The 17,200-nt window shown below is 40.5% G+C and overlaps 1 protein-coding gene across 3 annotated transcripts in view; it reads left to right on the top strand.

The window, feature by feature from the left end:
* The window catches only part of C8H1orf159 (chromosome 8 C1orf159 homolog), a 189,810-nt gene extending 177,341 nt beyond the window's left edge, over positions 1-12,469 (top strand). For all 3 annotated transcript variants that reach the window (XM_053690471.1, XM_053690468.1, XM_053690470.1), the window contains exon 10: positions 11,498-12,469. In XM_053690471.1, coding sequence (XP_053546446.1) covers positions 11,498-11,595 — 98 coding nt within the window. In that variant the 3' untranslated portion in view covers positions 11,596-12,469. The remainder of the gene's footprint in view (positions 1-11,497) is intronic.
* Positions 12,470-17,200: the final 4,731 nt, after the last annotated feature.

Raw genomic sequence — 17,200 nt, 5'->3', positions numbered from 1 at the left:
ATTGTGGCGCGCAGAGCGCTTTGGTTGAAATCTTGGTCGGCTGATGCGTCTTCCAAGAACAAGTTACTAAACATTCCTTTCAAGGGGAAAACGCTGTTTGGCCCTGACTTGAAAGAGATTATCTCTGATATCACTGGGGGTAAGGGCCACGCCCTTCCTCAGGATAGGCCTTTCAAGGCAAAAAATAGACCTAATTTTCGTCCCTTTCGTAAAAACGGACCAGCTCAAAGTGCTACGTCCTCTAAGCAAGAGGGTAATACTTCTCAAGCCAAGCCAGCTTGGAGACCAATGCAAGGCTGGAACAAGGGAAAGCAGGCCAAGAAACCTGTCACTGCTACCAAGACAGCATGAAATATTGGCCCCCGATCCGGGACCGGATCTGGTGGGGGGCAGACTCTCTCTCTTCGCTCAGGCTTGGGCAAGAGATGTTCTGGATCCTTGGGCGCTAGAAATAGTCTCCCAGGGTTATCTTCTGGAATTCAAGGGACTTCCCCCAAGGGGGAGGTTCCACAGGTCTCAGTTGTCTTCAGACCACATAAAAAGACAGGCGTTCTTACATTGTGTAGAAGACCTGTTAAAAATGGGAGTGATTCATCCTGTTCCATTAAGAGAACAAGGGATGGGGTTCTACTCCAATCTGTTCATAGTTCCCAAAAAAGAGGGAACGTTCAGACCAATCTTAGATCTCAAGATCTTAAACAAATTTCTCAAGGTCCCATCTTTCAAGATGGAAACCATTCGAACTATCCTTCCTTCCATCCAGGAAGGTCAATTCATGACCACGGTGGATTTAAAGGATGCGTATCTACATATTCCTATCCACAAGGAACATCATCAGTTCCTAAGGTTTGCATTCCTGGACAAACATTACCAGTTTGTGGCGCTTCCTTTCGGATTAGCCACTGCTCCAAGGATTTTCACAAAGGTACTAGGGTCCCTTCTAGCGGTACTAAGACCAAGGGGAATTGCAGTAGTACCTTACCTGGACGACATTCTGATTCAAGCGTCGTCCCTCCCTCGAGCAAAGGCTCACACGGACATCGTCCTGGCCTTTCTCAGATCTCACGGCTGGAAAGTGAACGTGGAAAAGAGTTCTCTATCCCCGTCAACAAGGGTTCCCTTCTTGGGAACAATTATAGACTCCTCAGATATGAGGATTTTTCTAACAGAGGCCAGAAAGACAAAGCTTCTGGACTCTTGTCGGATACTTCATTCCGTTCCTCTTCCTTCCGTAGCTCAGTGCATGGAAGTGATCGGGTTGATGGTAGCGGCAATGGACATAGTTCCTTTTGCGCGCATTCATCTAAGACCATTACAACTGTGCATGCTCAGTCAGTGGAATGGGGACTATACAGACTTGTCTCCAAAGATACAAGTAAATCAGAGGACCAGAGACTCACTCCGTTGGTGGCTGTCCCTGGACAACCTGTCGCGAGGAATGACATTCCGCAGACCAGAGTGGGTCATTGTCACGACCGACGCCAGTCTGATGGGCTGGGGCGCGGTCTGGGGATCCCTGAAAGCTCAGGGTCTTTGGTCTCGGGAAGAATCTCTTCTACCGATAAATATTCTGGAACTGAGAGCGATATTCAATGCTCTCAAGGCTTGGCCTCAGCTAGCGAGGACCAAGTTCATTCGGTTTCAATCAGACAACATGACGACTGTTGCGTACATCAACCATCAGGGGGGAACAAGGAGTTCCCTAGCGATGGAAGAAGTGACCAAGATTATTCTATGGGCGGAGTCTCACTCCTGCCACCTGTCTGCTATCCACATCCCGGGAGTGGAAAATTGGGAAGCGGATTTTCTGAGTCGTCAGACATTGCATCCGGGGGAGTGGGAACTCCATCCGGAAATCTTTGCCCAAGTCACTCAACTATGGGGCATTCCAGACATGGATCTGATGGCCTCTCGTCAGAACTTCAAAGTTCCTTGCTACGGGTCCAGATCCAGGGATCCCAAGGCGGCTCTAGTGGATGCACTAGTAGCACCTTGGACCTTCAAACTAGCTTATGTGTTCCCGCCGTTTCCTCTCATCCCCAGGCTGGTAGCCAGGATCAATCAGGAGAGGGCGTCGGTGATCTTGATAGCTCCTGCGTGGCCACGCAGGACTTGGTATGCAGATCTGGTGAATATGTCATCGGCTCCACCTTGGAAGCTACCTTTGAGACGAGACCTTCTTGTTCAGGGTCCGTTCGAACATCCGAATCTGGTTTCACTCCAGCTGACTGCTTGGAGATTGAACGCTTGATTTTATCGAAGCGAGGTTTCTCAGATTCTGTTATCGATACTCTTGTTCAGGCCAGAAAGCCTGTAACTAGAAAGATTTACCACAAAATTTGGAAAAAATATATCTGTTGGTGTGAATCTAACGGATTCCCTTGGGACAAGGTTAAGATTCCTAGGATTCTATCCTTCCTTCAAGAAGGATTGGAAAAAGGATTATCGGCAAGTTCCCTGAAGGGACAGATTTCTGCCTTGTCGGTGTTACTTCACAAAAAACTGGCAGCTGTGCCAGATGTTCAAGCCTTTGTTCAGGCTCTGGTTAGAATCAAGCCTGTTTACAAACCTTTGACTCCTCCTTGGAGTCTCAATTTAGTTCTTTCAGTTCTTCAGGGGGTTCCGTTTGAACCCTTACATTCCGTTGATATTAAGTTATTATCTTGGAAAGTTTTGTTTTTAGTTGCAATTTCTTCTGCTAGAAGAGTTTCAGAGTTATCTGCTCTGCAGTGTTCTCCTCCTTATCTGGTGTTCCATGCAGATAAGGTGGTTTTACGTACTAAACCTGGTTTTCTTCCAAAAGTTGTTTCTAACAAAAACATTAACCAGGAGATTATCGTACCTTCTCTGTGTCCGAAACCAGTTTCAAAGAAGGAACGCTTGTTGCACAATTTGGATGTTGTTCGCGCTCTAAAATTCTATTTAGATGCTACAAAGGATTTTAGACAAACATCTTCCTTGTTTGTTGTTTACTCAGGTAAAAGGAGAGGTCAAAAAGCAACTTCTACCTCTCTCTCTTTTTGGATTAAAAGCATCATCAGATTGGCTTACGAGACTGCCGGACGGCAGCCTCCCGAAAGAATCACAGCTCATTCCACTAGGGCTGTGGCTTCCACATGGGCCTTCAAGAACGAGGCTTCTGTTGATCAGATATGTAGGGCAGCGACTTGGTCTTCACTGCACACTTTTACCAAATTTTACAAGTTTGATACTTTTGCTTCTTCTGAGGCTATTTTTGGGAGAAAGGTTTTGCAAGCCGTGGTGCCTTCCATTTAGGTGACCTGATTTGCTCCCTCCCTTCATCCGTGTCCTAAAGCTTTGGTATTGGTTCCCACAAGTAAGGATGACGCCGTGGACCGGACACACCTATGTTGGAGAAAACAGAATTTATGTTTACCTGATAAATTTCTTTCTCCAACGGTGTGTCCGGTCCACGGCCCGCCCTGGTTTTTTAATCAGGTCTGATAATTTATTTTCTTTAACTACAGTCACCACGGTACCATATGGTTTCTCCTATGCTATTATTCCTCCTTAACGTCGGTCGAATGACTGGGGTAGGCGGAGCCTAGGAGGGATCATGTGACCAGCTTTGCTGGGCTCTTTGCCATTTCCTGTTGGGGAAGAGAATATCCCACAAGTAAGGATGACGCCGTGGACCGGACACACCGTTGGAGAAAGAAATTTATCAGGTAAACATAAATTCTGTTTTTCATGCAGGACAATGCTCCATCACACGCGTCCAAGTACTCCACAGCGTGGCTGGCAAGAAAGGGTATAAAAGAAGAAAATCTAATGACATGGCCTCCTTGTTCACCTGATCTGAACCCCATTGAGAACCTGTGGTCCATCATCAAATGTGAGATTTACAAGGAGGGAAAACAGTACACCTCTCTGAACAGTGTCTGGGAGGCTGTGGTTGCTGCTGCACGCAATGTTGATGGTGAACAGATCAAAACACTGACAGAATCCATGGATGGCAGGCTTTTGAGTGTCCTTGCAAAGAAAGGTGGCTATATTGGTCACTGATTTGTTTTTGTTTTGTTTTTGAATTTCAGAAATGTATATTTGTGAATGTTGAGATGTTATATTGGTTTCACTGGTAAAAATAAATAATTGAAATGGGTATATATTTGTTTTTTGTTAAGTTGCCTAATAATTATGCACAGTAATAGTCACCTGCACACACAGATATCCCCCTAAAATAGCTATAACTAAAAACAAACTAAAAACTACTTCCGAAACTATTCAGCTTTGATATTAATGAGTTTTTTGGGTTCATTGAGAACATGGTTGTTGTTCAATAATAAAATTAATCCTCAAAAATACAACTTGCCTAATAATTCTGCACTCCCTGTAAAAAGCTGACATGAAAATATCACCTGAACATCTCTATGTAAAAAAGGAAGATATTTTACCTCAAAATTTCTTAAAGGACCAGTCAACACTGTACATTTGCATAATCAACAAATGCATGATAAGAAGACAATGCAATAGCACTTAGTCTGAACTTCAAATGAGTAGTAGAGTTTTGTTAAATAATTTGCAAAATTATGTCTATTTCCACTCCCCCTGTATCATGTGACAGCCATCAGCCAATCACAAATGCATATACGTATATGCTGTGAATTCTTGCACATGCTCAGTAGGAGCTGGTGACTCAAAAAGTGTAAATATAAAAATACTGTGCACATTGTGTTAATGGAAGTAAATTGGAAAGTTGTTTAAAATTACATGCTCTTTCTGAATCATGAAGTTTAATTTTGACTTGAGTGTCCCTTTAAGCTTACAAAGTAAGTGCTCTGGTAAGAGGTATATTTCAGCTACTGTCCAACTGCAATCAGGTGGGGGGGGGATAGCCAATTAGCATCAGCAGTACTGAGGTCATGCTGTGATCTAATGAGATTTCACTGAGATCTCGCAAGATTTGATAGTAAACTTCCTTAAACTGAATAGGGAAATGCACTCTCCCTTGCAAGTCCTGGGACTAGCATCCTGATTGGTCGCTTAAAGTCACTTTAGAATAGGGTGTGAATACTTAGGAAATTATGAGGTAATTATCTTCCTTTTCTTCATAGAGTTGTTCAGGTGATAATTTCTAGTCCGCTTTTTACAGCTATGCTGAATTACTTTTAAGTGCTTCAACATTTGGGTATCATGTCCCTTTAATTAAAATGTATCACATGACACAAATTTTTGTGGAATAAACCATTTCTTTCATGTAATTGGCAAGAGTCCATGAGCTAGTGACTTATGGGATATACAATCCTACCAGGAGGGGCAAAGTTTCCCAAACCTCAAAATGCCTACAAATACACCCCTCACCACACCCACAATTCAGTTTTACAAACTTTGCCTCTTATGGAGGTGGTGAAGTAAGTTTGTGCTAAGATTTCTACGTTGATATGCGCTTCTCAGCATTTTGAAGCCCGATTCCTCTGAGTACAGTGAATGTCAGAGGGATGTGAAGGGAGTATCACCTATTGAATACAATGGTTTTCCTCACAGGAGATCTATTTAATAGATTCTCTGTTATCGGTCGTAGAGATTCATCTCCTACCTCCCTTTTCAGATTGACGATATACTCTCTTATTCCATTACCTCTACTGATAACCATTTCAGTACTGGTTTGGCTATCTGCTATATGTGGATGGGTGTCTTTTGGTAAGTATGTTTTTCATTATTTAAGACACTCTCAGATATGGTTTGGCACTTTATGTATTTATATAAAGTTCTAAATATATGTATTGTACATATATTTGCCATGAGTCAGGTTTATGTAATATTTTCTTTTGCAGACTGTCAGTTTCATATCTGGGAAATGCATTTTTTAAGGAAAAATGTTTTTCTTATCTGGGGTATAGTCTTTTTTCAATTGACTGTTCTTTTTTATTTCGCGGGCAAAATTAAAGTATATTGCGTCATTTTTGGCGCGAAATTACGTTCGATAACGCAAATTCATCATTTCTGGCGTCTTAGTCGACGCTGAGTCCTTTCACAAGGTTGTGTCATATCCGGATGTTAGCTCAAAAAAAAATTCTGTTTGTGTTGTGCGTCATACTTGGCGCCAAATATTTTCATTATTTTAAGCCCCATTCCTATATGCCCTTGCCTTTTTCTCTATCAGAGGGTTATGCTGTTTGCATTTTTTCCCCCATTCCTGAAACTGCCATATAAGGAAATTGATAATTTTGCTTTATATGTTGTTTTTTCTCTTACATTTGCAAGATGTCTCAAACTGATCCTGTCTCAGAAATCACTGTTGGAACCCTGCTCACTGATAACAGTTCTACTAAAGCATTTGTTGTAAACTTGTGGAGATCTTTTCTCCAGCTGTGGTTTGTAATAGTTGTCATGATAAGCTTTTACATGCAGAGAATGTGTCCATCAGTAATAGTGCATTGCCTGTTGTTGTTTCTTCAACATCTAATGTACAAGATACTATACCTGTGAATTTAAAAGATTTTATTGCTGATTCTATTCAGAAGGCTCTGTCTGCCATCCCGCCTTCTAATAAACGTAAAAAGTCTTTTAAAACTTCTCATAAAGTTGATGAATTTTCAAATGAACAAAAAACATATTGAATTATCCTCTTCTGATAAGGATCTAGCTGATTCAGAAGATCCTTCCTCAGATATTGACACTGACAAATCTACTTATTTATTTAAAATAGAGTACATTCGTTCTTTGTTAAAAGAAGTGTTGATTACATTGTATATTGAGGAAACTAGTCCTCTTAATTTTAAAACTAGTAAAAGTTTAAATTCTGTTTATAAACCTCCTGTGGTTACTCCAGAAGTTTTTCCAGTTCCTGATGCTATTTCTGATATGATTTCTAAGGAATGGAATAGGCCTGGTACATCTTTTATTCCTTCTTCAATGTTTAAAAAATTGTATCCTTTGCCAGCAGTTACATTGGAGTTTTGGGAAAAGATCCCCAAAGTTGATGGAGTCATCTCTACTCTTGCTAAACGTACTACTATTCCTATGGAAGATAGTACTTCTTTTAAAGATCATTTAGATAGGAATCTTATCTTAGAAAAACCTATTTATATTCTGGTCATCTTTTCAGGCCTGCAATTTGTTTGGCTGATGTTGCAGCTGCATCAACATTTTGGTTGGAACATTTAGCGCAACAAGTATTGGATTCTGATTTGTCTAGCATTTTTCGCTTGCTTCAACATGCTAACCTTTTTATTTGTGATGCCATTTTTGATATCATCATAATTGATGTTAAATTTATGTCTTTAGCTATTTTAGCTAGAAGAGCGTTGTGGCTTAAATCTTGGAATGCTGACATGACTTCTAAGTCTAGATTGCTGTCTCTTTCTTTCCAAGGTAATAAGTTATTTGGTTCTCAGTTGGATTCAATTATTTCAACTGTCATTGGGGGGAAGGGAGGTTTTTTGCCTCAGGATAAAAGACCTAAGCGTAAATCAAAAGCTTCTAACTGCTTTTATTCCTTTCGACAAATTAAGGAACAGAAACCTAATCCTTCCCCCAATTAATCTGTTTCCAATTGGAAGCCTTCTTCAAATTGGAATAAATCCAAGCCATTTAAGAAACCAAAGCCAGCCCCCAAGTCCGCATGAAGGTGCGGCCCTCATTCCAGCTCAGATGGTAGGGGGCAGATTAAGATTTTTCAAGGATGTTTGGACAAATTCTGTCCGTAATCAATGGATTCGGATTATTGTCTTTCAGGGGTATCAAATAGGATTCAGAGTAAGACCTCCTGTGAGAAGATTTTTTTTCTCTCAGGCATCCCAGCAAATCCAGTAAATGCTCAGGCTTTCCTGAAGTGTGTTTCAGACTTAGAGCTTTCAGAGGTAATCATGCTGGTTCCATTTCAGGAACAGGGTCTGGGGTTTTATTCAAATCTATTCGTTGTTCCAAAGAAAGGAAATTTATTCAGACCAGTTTTGGATCTAAAAATTTTGAATAGTTATGTAAGAGTACCAACTTTCAAGATGGTGACTATAAGGACTATTCTGCCTTTTGTTCAGCAAGGGCATTATATGTCCACAATAGACTTACAGGATGCTTATCTTCATATTCTGATTCATCCCTACCATTATCAGTTTCTGAGATTCTCTTTTCTAGACAAGCATTACCAATTTGTTGCTCTTCCGTTTGGCCTAGCAACAGCTCCAAGAATCTTTTTGAATGTTCTCGGTGCCCTACTCTCTGTAATCAGAGAACAGGGTATTGCGGTGTTTCCTTATTTGGACAATATCTTGGTACTAGCTCAGTTTTTACATTCTGCAGAATCTCACATGTAACAATTAGTGTTGTTTCTTCGAAAACATGGTTGGAGGATCAATTTACCAAAAAGTTCTTTGATTCCTCAGACAATGGTCTCTAACAGACGAGAAACGTTTAAAATTTGGTTTCAGCCTGTCGGAAACCTTCAGTCTCAGTCATTCCCTTCAGTAGCTATGTGCATGGAAGTTTTAGGTCTCATGACTGCAGCATTGGACGCGATCCCCTTTGCTCGTTTTCATATGAGACCTCTTCAGCTTTGTATGCTGAACCAATGGTGCATGGATTATACAAGGATATCACAATTAATATCCTTAAATCCCAATGTTCGACTATCTCTGACTTGGTGGTTAGATCACCATCGTATAGTTCTAGTGGCCTCTTTTGTTCATCCAACCTGGACTATGATCACAACAGATGCAAGTCTTTTAGGTTGGGGAGCTGTTTGGGGATCTCTGACAGCACAAGGGGTTTGGAAATCTCAAGAGGCGAGATTACCAATCAATATTTTGGAACTCCGTGCGATTCTCAGGGCTCTTCAGATTTGGCCTCTGTTGAAAAGAGAACCGTTCATTTGTTTTCAGACAGACAATATCACTACTGTGGCATATGTCAATCATCAGGGTGGGACTCAGTCCCCAAGCCATGAAAGAAGTATCCCAGATACTTGCTTGGGCGGAATCCAGCTCCTGTCTAATCTCTGCGGTTCATATCCCAGGTATAGACAATTGGAAAGCAGATTATCTCAGCCGTCAGACTTTACATCCGGGGGAGTGGTCCCTCCATCCAGATGTGTTTTCTCAGGTTGTTCAGATGTGGGGTCTTCCAGAAATAGATCTGATGGCTTCTCATGTAAACAAGAAACTTCCCAGGTACCTGTCCAGGTCCAGGGATCCTCAGGCGGAAGCAGTGGATGCGTTGACACTTCCTTGGTGTTATCAACCTGCTTATATTTTCCTGCCTCTAGTTCTTTTTCCAAAATCATCATGGAGCAATAGTTTGTGTTGCTGGTGGCTCCAGCATGGCCTCACAGGTTCTGGTATGCGGATCTTGTTCGGATGTTTAGTTGCCAACCTTGGCCACTTCCATTAAGACCGGACCTTCTGTCTCATGGTCCGTTTTTCCATCAGGATCTTAAATAATTAAATTTGAAGGTATGGAAATTGAACGCCTAGTGCTTAGTCATAGAGGTTTCTCTGACTCAGTGATTAATACTATGTTACAGGCTCGTAAATATGTTTCTAGAAAGATTTATTATCGAGTTTGGAAGACTTATATTTCATGGTGTTCTTCTCATAAATTCTCTTGGCATTCTTTTAGAATTCCTAGAATTTTACAGTTTCTTCAGGATGGTTTGGATAAAGGTTTGCCTGCAAGTTCCTTGAAAGGACAAATCTCTGCTCTTTCTGTTTTATTTCACAGAAAGATTGCTAAGCTTCCTGACATTCACTGTTTTGTTCAGGCTTTGGTTCGTTTTAAGCCTGTTATTAAATCAATCTCTCCTCCTTGGAGTCTTAATTTGGTTTTGAAGGCTTTCCAGGCTCCTCCATTTGAGACTATGCATTCTTTGGACATTAAAATACTTTCTTGGAAAGTGTTTCTTTTGGCCATCTCTTCTGCTTGAAGAGTTTCTGAATTAGCTGCTCTCTTGTGAATCTCCTTTTCATCAGGATAAGGCAGTTTTGCGGACTTCATTTAAATTCTTACCTAAAGTTGTGAATTCTAACAACATTAATAGAGAGATTGTTGTCCTAATCCTAAGAATTCTTTGGAGAGATCTTTACATTCTTTGGATGTGGTGAGAGCTCTGAAACATTATGTTGAAGCTACTAAAGATTTCAGGAAGACTTCTAGTCTATTTGTTATCTTTTCTGGTTCTAGGAAAGGTCAGAAGGTTTCTGCCGTTTACTTGGCATCGTGGTTAAAGGTTTTTTGGAGTCGGGTCAAGCCCCGCCTCAGAGAATTACAGCTCATTCTACTAGATCAGTCTCCACTTCGTTGGGCTTTTAAGAATAAAGCTTCAGTTGTTCTTAAAGTTCAGTCTTCTTTGCATACATTTACTAAATTCTACCGTTTTGATGTATTTGCTTCTTCAGAAGCAGTTTTTGGTAGAAAAGTTCTTCAGGCAGCTGTTTCAGTTTGATTCTTCTGCTTATGATTTACGTTTTTCCTTTCATTTATAAGAATAAACTTTTATTTTGGGTTGTGGATTATTTTTTTTCAGCGAAAATGGCTGTTTTTATTTTTTCCCTCCCTCTCTAGTGACTCTTGCATGGAGTTCCACATCTTAGGTATTGCTATCCCATATGTCACTAGCTCATGGACTCTTGCCAATTACGTGAAAGAAAACAAATTTATGTAAGAACGTACCTGATAAATGAATGTCTTTCATATTGGCAAGAGTCCATGAGGCCCACCCTGTTTATGGTGGTTATGATTTTTTTTGTATAAAGCACAATTATTTCCAAATTCCTTTGTTGATGCTTTTTACTCCTTTCTTTATCACCCCACTACTTGGCTATTCGTTAAACTGAATTGTGGGTGTGGTGAGGGGTGTATTTATAGGCATTTTGAGTTTGGGAAACTTTGCCCCTCCTGGTAGGATTGTATATCCCATACGTCACTAGCTCATGGACTCTTACCAATATGAAAGAAATTAATTTATCAGGTAAGTTCTTACATAAATTATGTTTTTTCTCTAAGAAAAAAATAAACTAATTTTAGTTTGATCCAAAACAATACAATATTCCAATTTTCAAATATACAGGAATTTGTATAGCATTGAGGTTTTTCCCTACCTCCCTCTAGTCATGGGTGCCATATTGAAATCTGCCATTCAACGCATTCCAGTGTTTGTGTTTGTACATGTGCAGCAACTCTCCTTGAGATACTTGCAGTTTAACTTACATGCTAAAATGGCGCCACCCATAATAAAAGGGAAGTGCATGAAATATATTTAGTGTTTTAATGTCCCTTTTTAAAGAGCCATAAACGTAAAAAAATTTGTTAGAGCATGTCATTTTAATACTATCGACTACTGTGTTTTTAAACCCAGCAAATTTGTTAAAAGCACAGTACAAGTACTACCCGGGACCTGCAGAGCAGCTTTAGTTATATCACTGATTAGATAAGCCGCTGTTTCTGCTTCAGACCAGCAGTGTTTTGCGGGTCCTGAGCGGTACTTTGCTACTCTTTGAGGGGATAAACTTGAAGTGTTATCCACTAATTTTTCCTGTTTCAGTCCGAAAGCCACGATATGTTAGACGTGAGAGGACATTAACAAAAGCAGATCCTGGGGTACTGAGATCGCCTGTGGAGAGCAAAGTGAGCAACGTATAATTCTAAAGATCCTCAGACTCAGCCAAGACTTCATATTCCTGTATGGTACTTCAAAACCTCCTAACGAGAAGTCAGAGGAAGCCAGTAAGAAACACCATTCCAGGATATGAGAATGAACCACATACAGATCTTCCTATGAAGTTTAGCCTCATGCTTAACTGAACTGTGAACAGATTCGGCCTCTTGCTGCCTGCACTGAAATATGAACAATCCTTTATCAATTTGCATTTTACTTGTACAATTGTGTGCCATATTCCCCAAAGGCAAGGGAAATTTAATTGTTTAACTGACAGCATAAAGACTGTACTGAAATGGAGACCACAGCTTTAAAAGTGTCTTTGTGGAACTTTTTACAGCCACCTTTTTCTCTACCGATGTCAATTCATTTTACATGCGTTTTTTTGTTTTGTTTTATAATAATAATATGAATGGCTTTAATAAATTAAAATAAAATTAATTTACTGTAAGCTAAGTGTTTTTCGAGCAAGATGCAACTAGTGGTTATAGAAGAACATATATTTCTTTTTTGCCACACGTTTCTGAGCCTTAGAAATGTAATAGCGCTACTTTGGTAGCTAATTATATTCTGTCATCATTGTTTTTTGGAAGTAGACATGGGAATTAAAATAAGCTATGCAGAAGATACAAAAAGGTAGATACTGGTTATAAAATAATTGGGTGGATCTGCTGGTGTTGTAAAATATGCAAGTGCACAATTTTTTGTCTTATTTTTAAATGTATTACATTATGCAATCTACAGGTTATTTTTTATAGCAATCTTACTATACCAATAGTTTCAATCGATGATCAGAATAATAGTCATTTGTAGTTGTAATTTTAATGAGTGAAATAAAATAAATGAATTCTACTCTGACCCGAAGAGAGAAATACCTTCATGCTTACACATTTGTTATTCAATGTTAATAAAAAATAAAAGTGCTTATTAGTAACACTCTATCTTTTATACTGGGTGCCGCCATCTTGGAGTTTAAGCATTCCCGCATCCTGTGGCAAAAGTAGTGTGCATTCACAGATAAGAGACATAGCCAGCTTTTTGGAAACTGTACCATGAATGATACAGAATTGTAGCTTTACAATTTTGAGGTTTAAGTTTCCTAAAATATATAGGAATAATAAACAAATAATAGAATAGCAGGAACAATAAATGTCAAGAATGATATAGAACAATGCAGCTGATGCAAAAATGTGATACACCCCAGTTTGTACTGTATATGCTAACCCAAAACACATAAAGCAGATGTCAAAAAGCCAGTTACCTCATTAATATGTGAACGTGCATCTCTCACTCAAGCTCTAAGATGGTGGTGCACAGTATGAAGATGCAGAGCTTCACTAACCGACACCTGTAAGGGGTTAAAATCAGATAGCAGCTCTGGAGAGAGCTGCAGGTACAGGAGGATAAACAATAGCATGATGAGCAGTAATTATTCTGTTTGTAGTTCTGCCCAGCAGTTTTATGTCCCTTTAACACTTTTGGAATTTATTTAAAAACCAAGTATTGTGAGATATTGGCTCCTATCATCAACTGAGTGCACTCTGCTGTGGAGTAATCTTTGTGTTGAAGGGATCCACCTTGAAAAGAGTGGTCAGTGTCACCTTCAGCTCCACAAACGTAAGTCTACATCACAACAATAAGCTCAGTGCTCCCAGTTAATGTGAGAAGCTAGGCGGGAGCGGAGACCCTGATGTGGGTTGCAATTCCTTCCACAGTCATGTTTCTTGCATGTATAAATATATACATAAGTATATAAATAAATTTCCTTCTATTTTGAGATATTATCTTTCTGTGTAAGTCAGTATGAAAATCTCTTCTAAAATACCGAGATAGAACACTTGATGATTGTGGTGATAGAAAAATAATTGACCAATTAAAAATCAAGTAGCGTATTGAACAACTAAAGATGAAAACATTAAAGGGACATGAAACTCAAATGTTTTTTTTCCCCATCATTTAGATAGATCATACAATCTTTAACAACGTAACAATGTATTTATGATCAAATTTGCTAGCTGAACACATCAGGTGAACCAATGACAAGAGGCATATATGTGCAGCCACCAATCAGCTGATAGATCCCATGTGTGCATTGCTATTGCTGAGCCTTGGTATTCTTCAATGAATTCCAATAGAACAAAGCAAATTAGATCATATAAGTAAATTGGAAAGCTGCTTAGCCTCTTGTACTAATTTGCACAGCACACAGTGTTGACGTAGGATCTGAAGCTAAATCTCCATTACAGAGAGTAACACTGTCACTCCCTGTAACAATCTTCCGTTGATGCGGGTGGGCGGCTCAGCTGAGGAGGTGGGAAGGAGGGGTGGGTTTCCTACACTACATTAAAAAAATTTGGGGAGAGGGAGAAATTGCACCCTACACTACAGAAAAACATAATTTATGCTTACCTGATAAATTAATTTATTTCATGGTGGTGAGAGTCCACGATCCATTACTCTTGGGAATTACTCTTCTCTACCACTTGGAGGAGGCAATGATTTCCAAACCCCAAGAGCTCTATAATACCACTCCCACCTCAAACATATCTTAGTCTAATGTATAGCTAAGCATAGTGAGGTAAGAAAAAGGAGTAAGAGCCATAAAAGGAGCAGGGGGAAAAAACTTACCCCATAAAAACATTAGTGGGGTCCAAGAGCCTTTGCTCTTGGGAACTAATAACCAAGCTGTGGAGTCTACGAGTAATAATATAAAGGGAGAAATTTACAAAATATCGTTTTTCACTGAGAAATTAAATCCACAACCCCAAAAATAAATATATATATATATATATAATTATTATTTTTCATTCCATAAGGCAGGGAGAGTCCACGACTTCATTCCTTACTGTTGGGAAATACAACACCTGGCCACCAGAAGGAGGCAAAGACACCCCAGCCAAAGGCTTAAACATCCCTCCCACTTCCCCTATACCGCAGTCATTCTTTGCCTTTCATCACTATAGGAGGTGGCAAAGAAGTGTCAGAAGATTTAAGTAGTCCTTTAATGGGTATGTTCCCTTCAAGAAAGGACTGGAGTTTTAAGTAATCATGTCAACCTCTCAGTGAGAGTATTGATGAAAGTTGGAGATGAGAGTCTGGAGATGCAAGGAAAGTTTTTCTGCGAACCCATCCAGACTGCCGATTAACAGCTCCAGAGTAATCAGTGTTGACTAGTTTCACTGCTTGCTGTTACACATTCAAGTCCATGTCAGAGGTGTCGCTGCAAGACTGTCACACTTGAGAATCTGTGCCTGTTCCACAGCATGGATCCTGGAGGTAAGATTGTTTTTATATGCACATTGCTATACAGGGTCACAGTGTGGCTCCTTTATGCCTCAATAGGATCAAGGGTTAATATCTCCTTCAGGGAGATTATTTGAACAGCAAGGGGTTATTTATAACTGCTTTATGTGAGAGTTTTTTTGGGCTCATAGACTGTGCTTTTGACTTGGAACAAACACGTTTCACTATCGTTTTGGGTGTTGTGCTGCTCATAATAGCTTGGTGCCTTTTTCATAGCAGGGGAAGTTCTGTCCTACGCACTATGTGACCGGTCTTTTAGTTTTTCCTTGCTGCGAACATCGCTCTTAGGAAAGCGTTTTCTCTGTTGGCTGTCTGGGTCTAGGAGGTGGTGAGTGCCCCAGCCATTGGAATTATAAAGGTGCCGTTTTTTTGTATAAAGTTTTTACTTTTTGTCTGTCCTTCTGTGAATCAGAGGACTCTGATATTACATTAGAAGGTTCCGCTCCTTCTGTACTGATTAATAATTCCTGTTTATATTGTGAGAAGGCAGTGGTTTGCCTGCCTGATCAATTTTGTTCCATTTGCCTAAGCACTGTTCTAAAGTCTAAGAAGGGAGACAAGCCTGCTAATACTCATAGCGCTATCAGGCCCTCTGAGCCGTCTACCTCTCAGGCATCTGGATCCCGAGAGATTACTACCATTGCTACCCTACCCACTCTACATGCAGTTCCCCACGGCACAACTAATCCTTCATCTGGAGGGGGCTTTTTTCCTGCAGACTTTACCGCGCTGTTACAATCGGCAGTGTCTGCGGTCCTGAGTGCCTTACCTTGCTCTAACAAACGCAAGAGAAAGGTTAAACATAGTTCCGACTTAGTCTTCTGTCGGATTTAGCTATTATGTCCCAGCTATCCGAGGATGAGTTAACCTCTGCAGCTTCAGTTTCTAAACCTCCTTCAGTGGAGGAACCCTCCTTTTACATTTAAAATTGAGCATCTGCATTTTTTTTATTAAAGAAGGTTCTGTCTACGCTAGAGGTTCCAGAGGCTACTCTCCCTGAGGAACCTAAGATCCCTAAATTAGACAGGGTTTATGAAGACAGGAAGGTCTCCCTGACTTTTCCTGTGCCAGTTAAGATGGCAAACATTATTAGTAACAAATGGGAAAGAATAGTAACTTCTTTTTTTCCCCTTGTCTACTTTTAAAAAATTATTCCTGGGCCCTAACTCTCAATTAGACTTATGGGGCTCCATCCCTAAGGTGGAATGTGCTATTTATACGCTGGCTAAGCGTACTACTAAACCCCTGGAGAATAGTTCCTCTTTCAGAGAGCCTATGGATAAGAAAATGGAAACCTTTCTCAAGGAAGATGTTTCAACATACAGGGTTTTTATTTCAACCGGCAGCAGCTGGAGCCGTGGTTGCTGGAGCAGCTACCTACTGGTGCGATACTCTGTCGGAGCTCATTGAGGTGGAGACTCCCCTTGAGGATATTCAGGAGAGAATTAAGGCTCTGAGAATTGCTAACTCCTTCATCTGTGACGCAAATATGCAGATTATTCGCATAAATGCAAAGGCTTCTGGCTTTGCGGTCCTAGCCCGCCAGGCTCTCTGGTTGAAGTCTCGGTCTGCGGATATGACTTCTAAATCCAGACTCCTTTCTCTTCCTTTCAAAGGGAAGATTTTATTAGGGCCAGGGCTGGACTCCATTATTTCTATGGTTACAGGAGGGAAGGGTGCCTTCCTACCGCAGGACAAGAAAAATATGCCTAAGGGACGGCAATTGTCTAATTTTTGTTCCTTTTTGTTCTGACAAATCACAATGACAGCAATCCCCATCCAAGTCCCAGCAGCCCTAAGGGAAGCCGGCTCAGTCCTGGAATAAGTCCAAACAGACTAAGAAACCTGCCGAGAACAAATCAGCATGAAGGGGCAGCCCCCATCCGGGATCGGATCGAGTAGGGGGCAGACTGTCTCTTTTTTCAGAGGCTTGGTTCCAGAATATACGGGATCCTTGGGTCCTGGAGGTTGTATCTCAAGGATACAGGATAGGATTCAAGTCTCATCCGCAGAGGGGCAGATTCCTACTCTCCAGTCTGTCTACAAGACCAGAAAAGAGGGCTGTCTACTTAGGTTGTGTACAGGATCTGTCCTCTCTAGGAGTAAATGTCCCAGTGCCTACAGAAGAAAGAGGTTTGGAGTTTTATTTAAACCTTTTCGTGGTTCCAAAGAAGAAGGGAACTTTTTGTCCAATTCTTAACCTAAAGTGCCTAAATAAGTTTCTGAGTTTTCCCTCTTTCAAGATGGAGACAATTTGGTCAATACTTCCTCTGGTTCAGGAAGGAC

Source organism: Bombina bombina, chromosome 8 (genome assembly GCF_027579735.1).
Source record: "Bombina bombina isolate aBomBom1 chromosome 8, aBomBom1.pri, whole genome shotgun sequence".
In the NCBI taxonomy this organism is placed as follows: domain Eukaryota; kingdom Metazoa; phylum Chordata; class Amphibia; order Anura; family Bombinatoridae; genus Bombina; species Bombina bombina.
The sequence above is the reverse complement of the archived record's forward strand: the minus strand, read 5'-3'. Positions and strand labels throughout refer to the sequence as shown.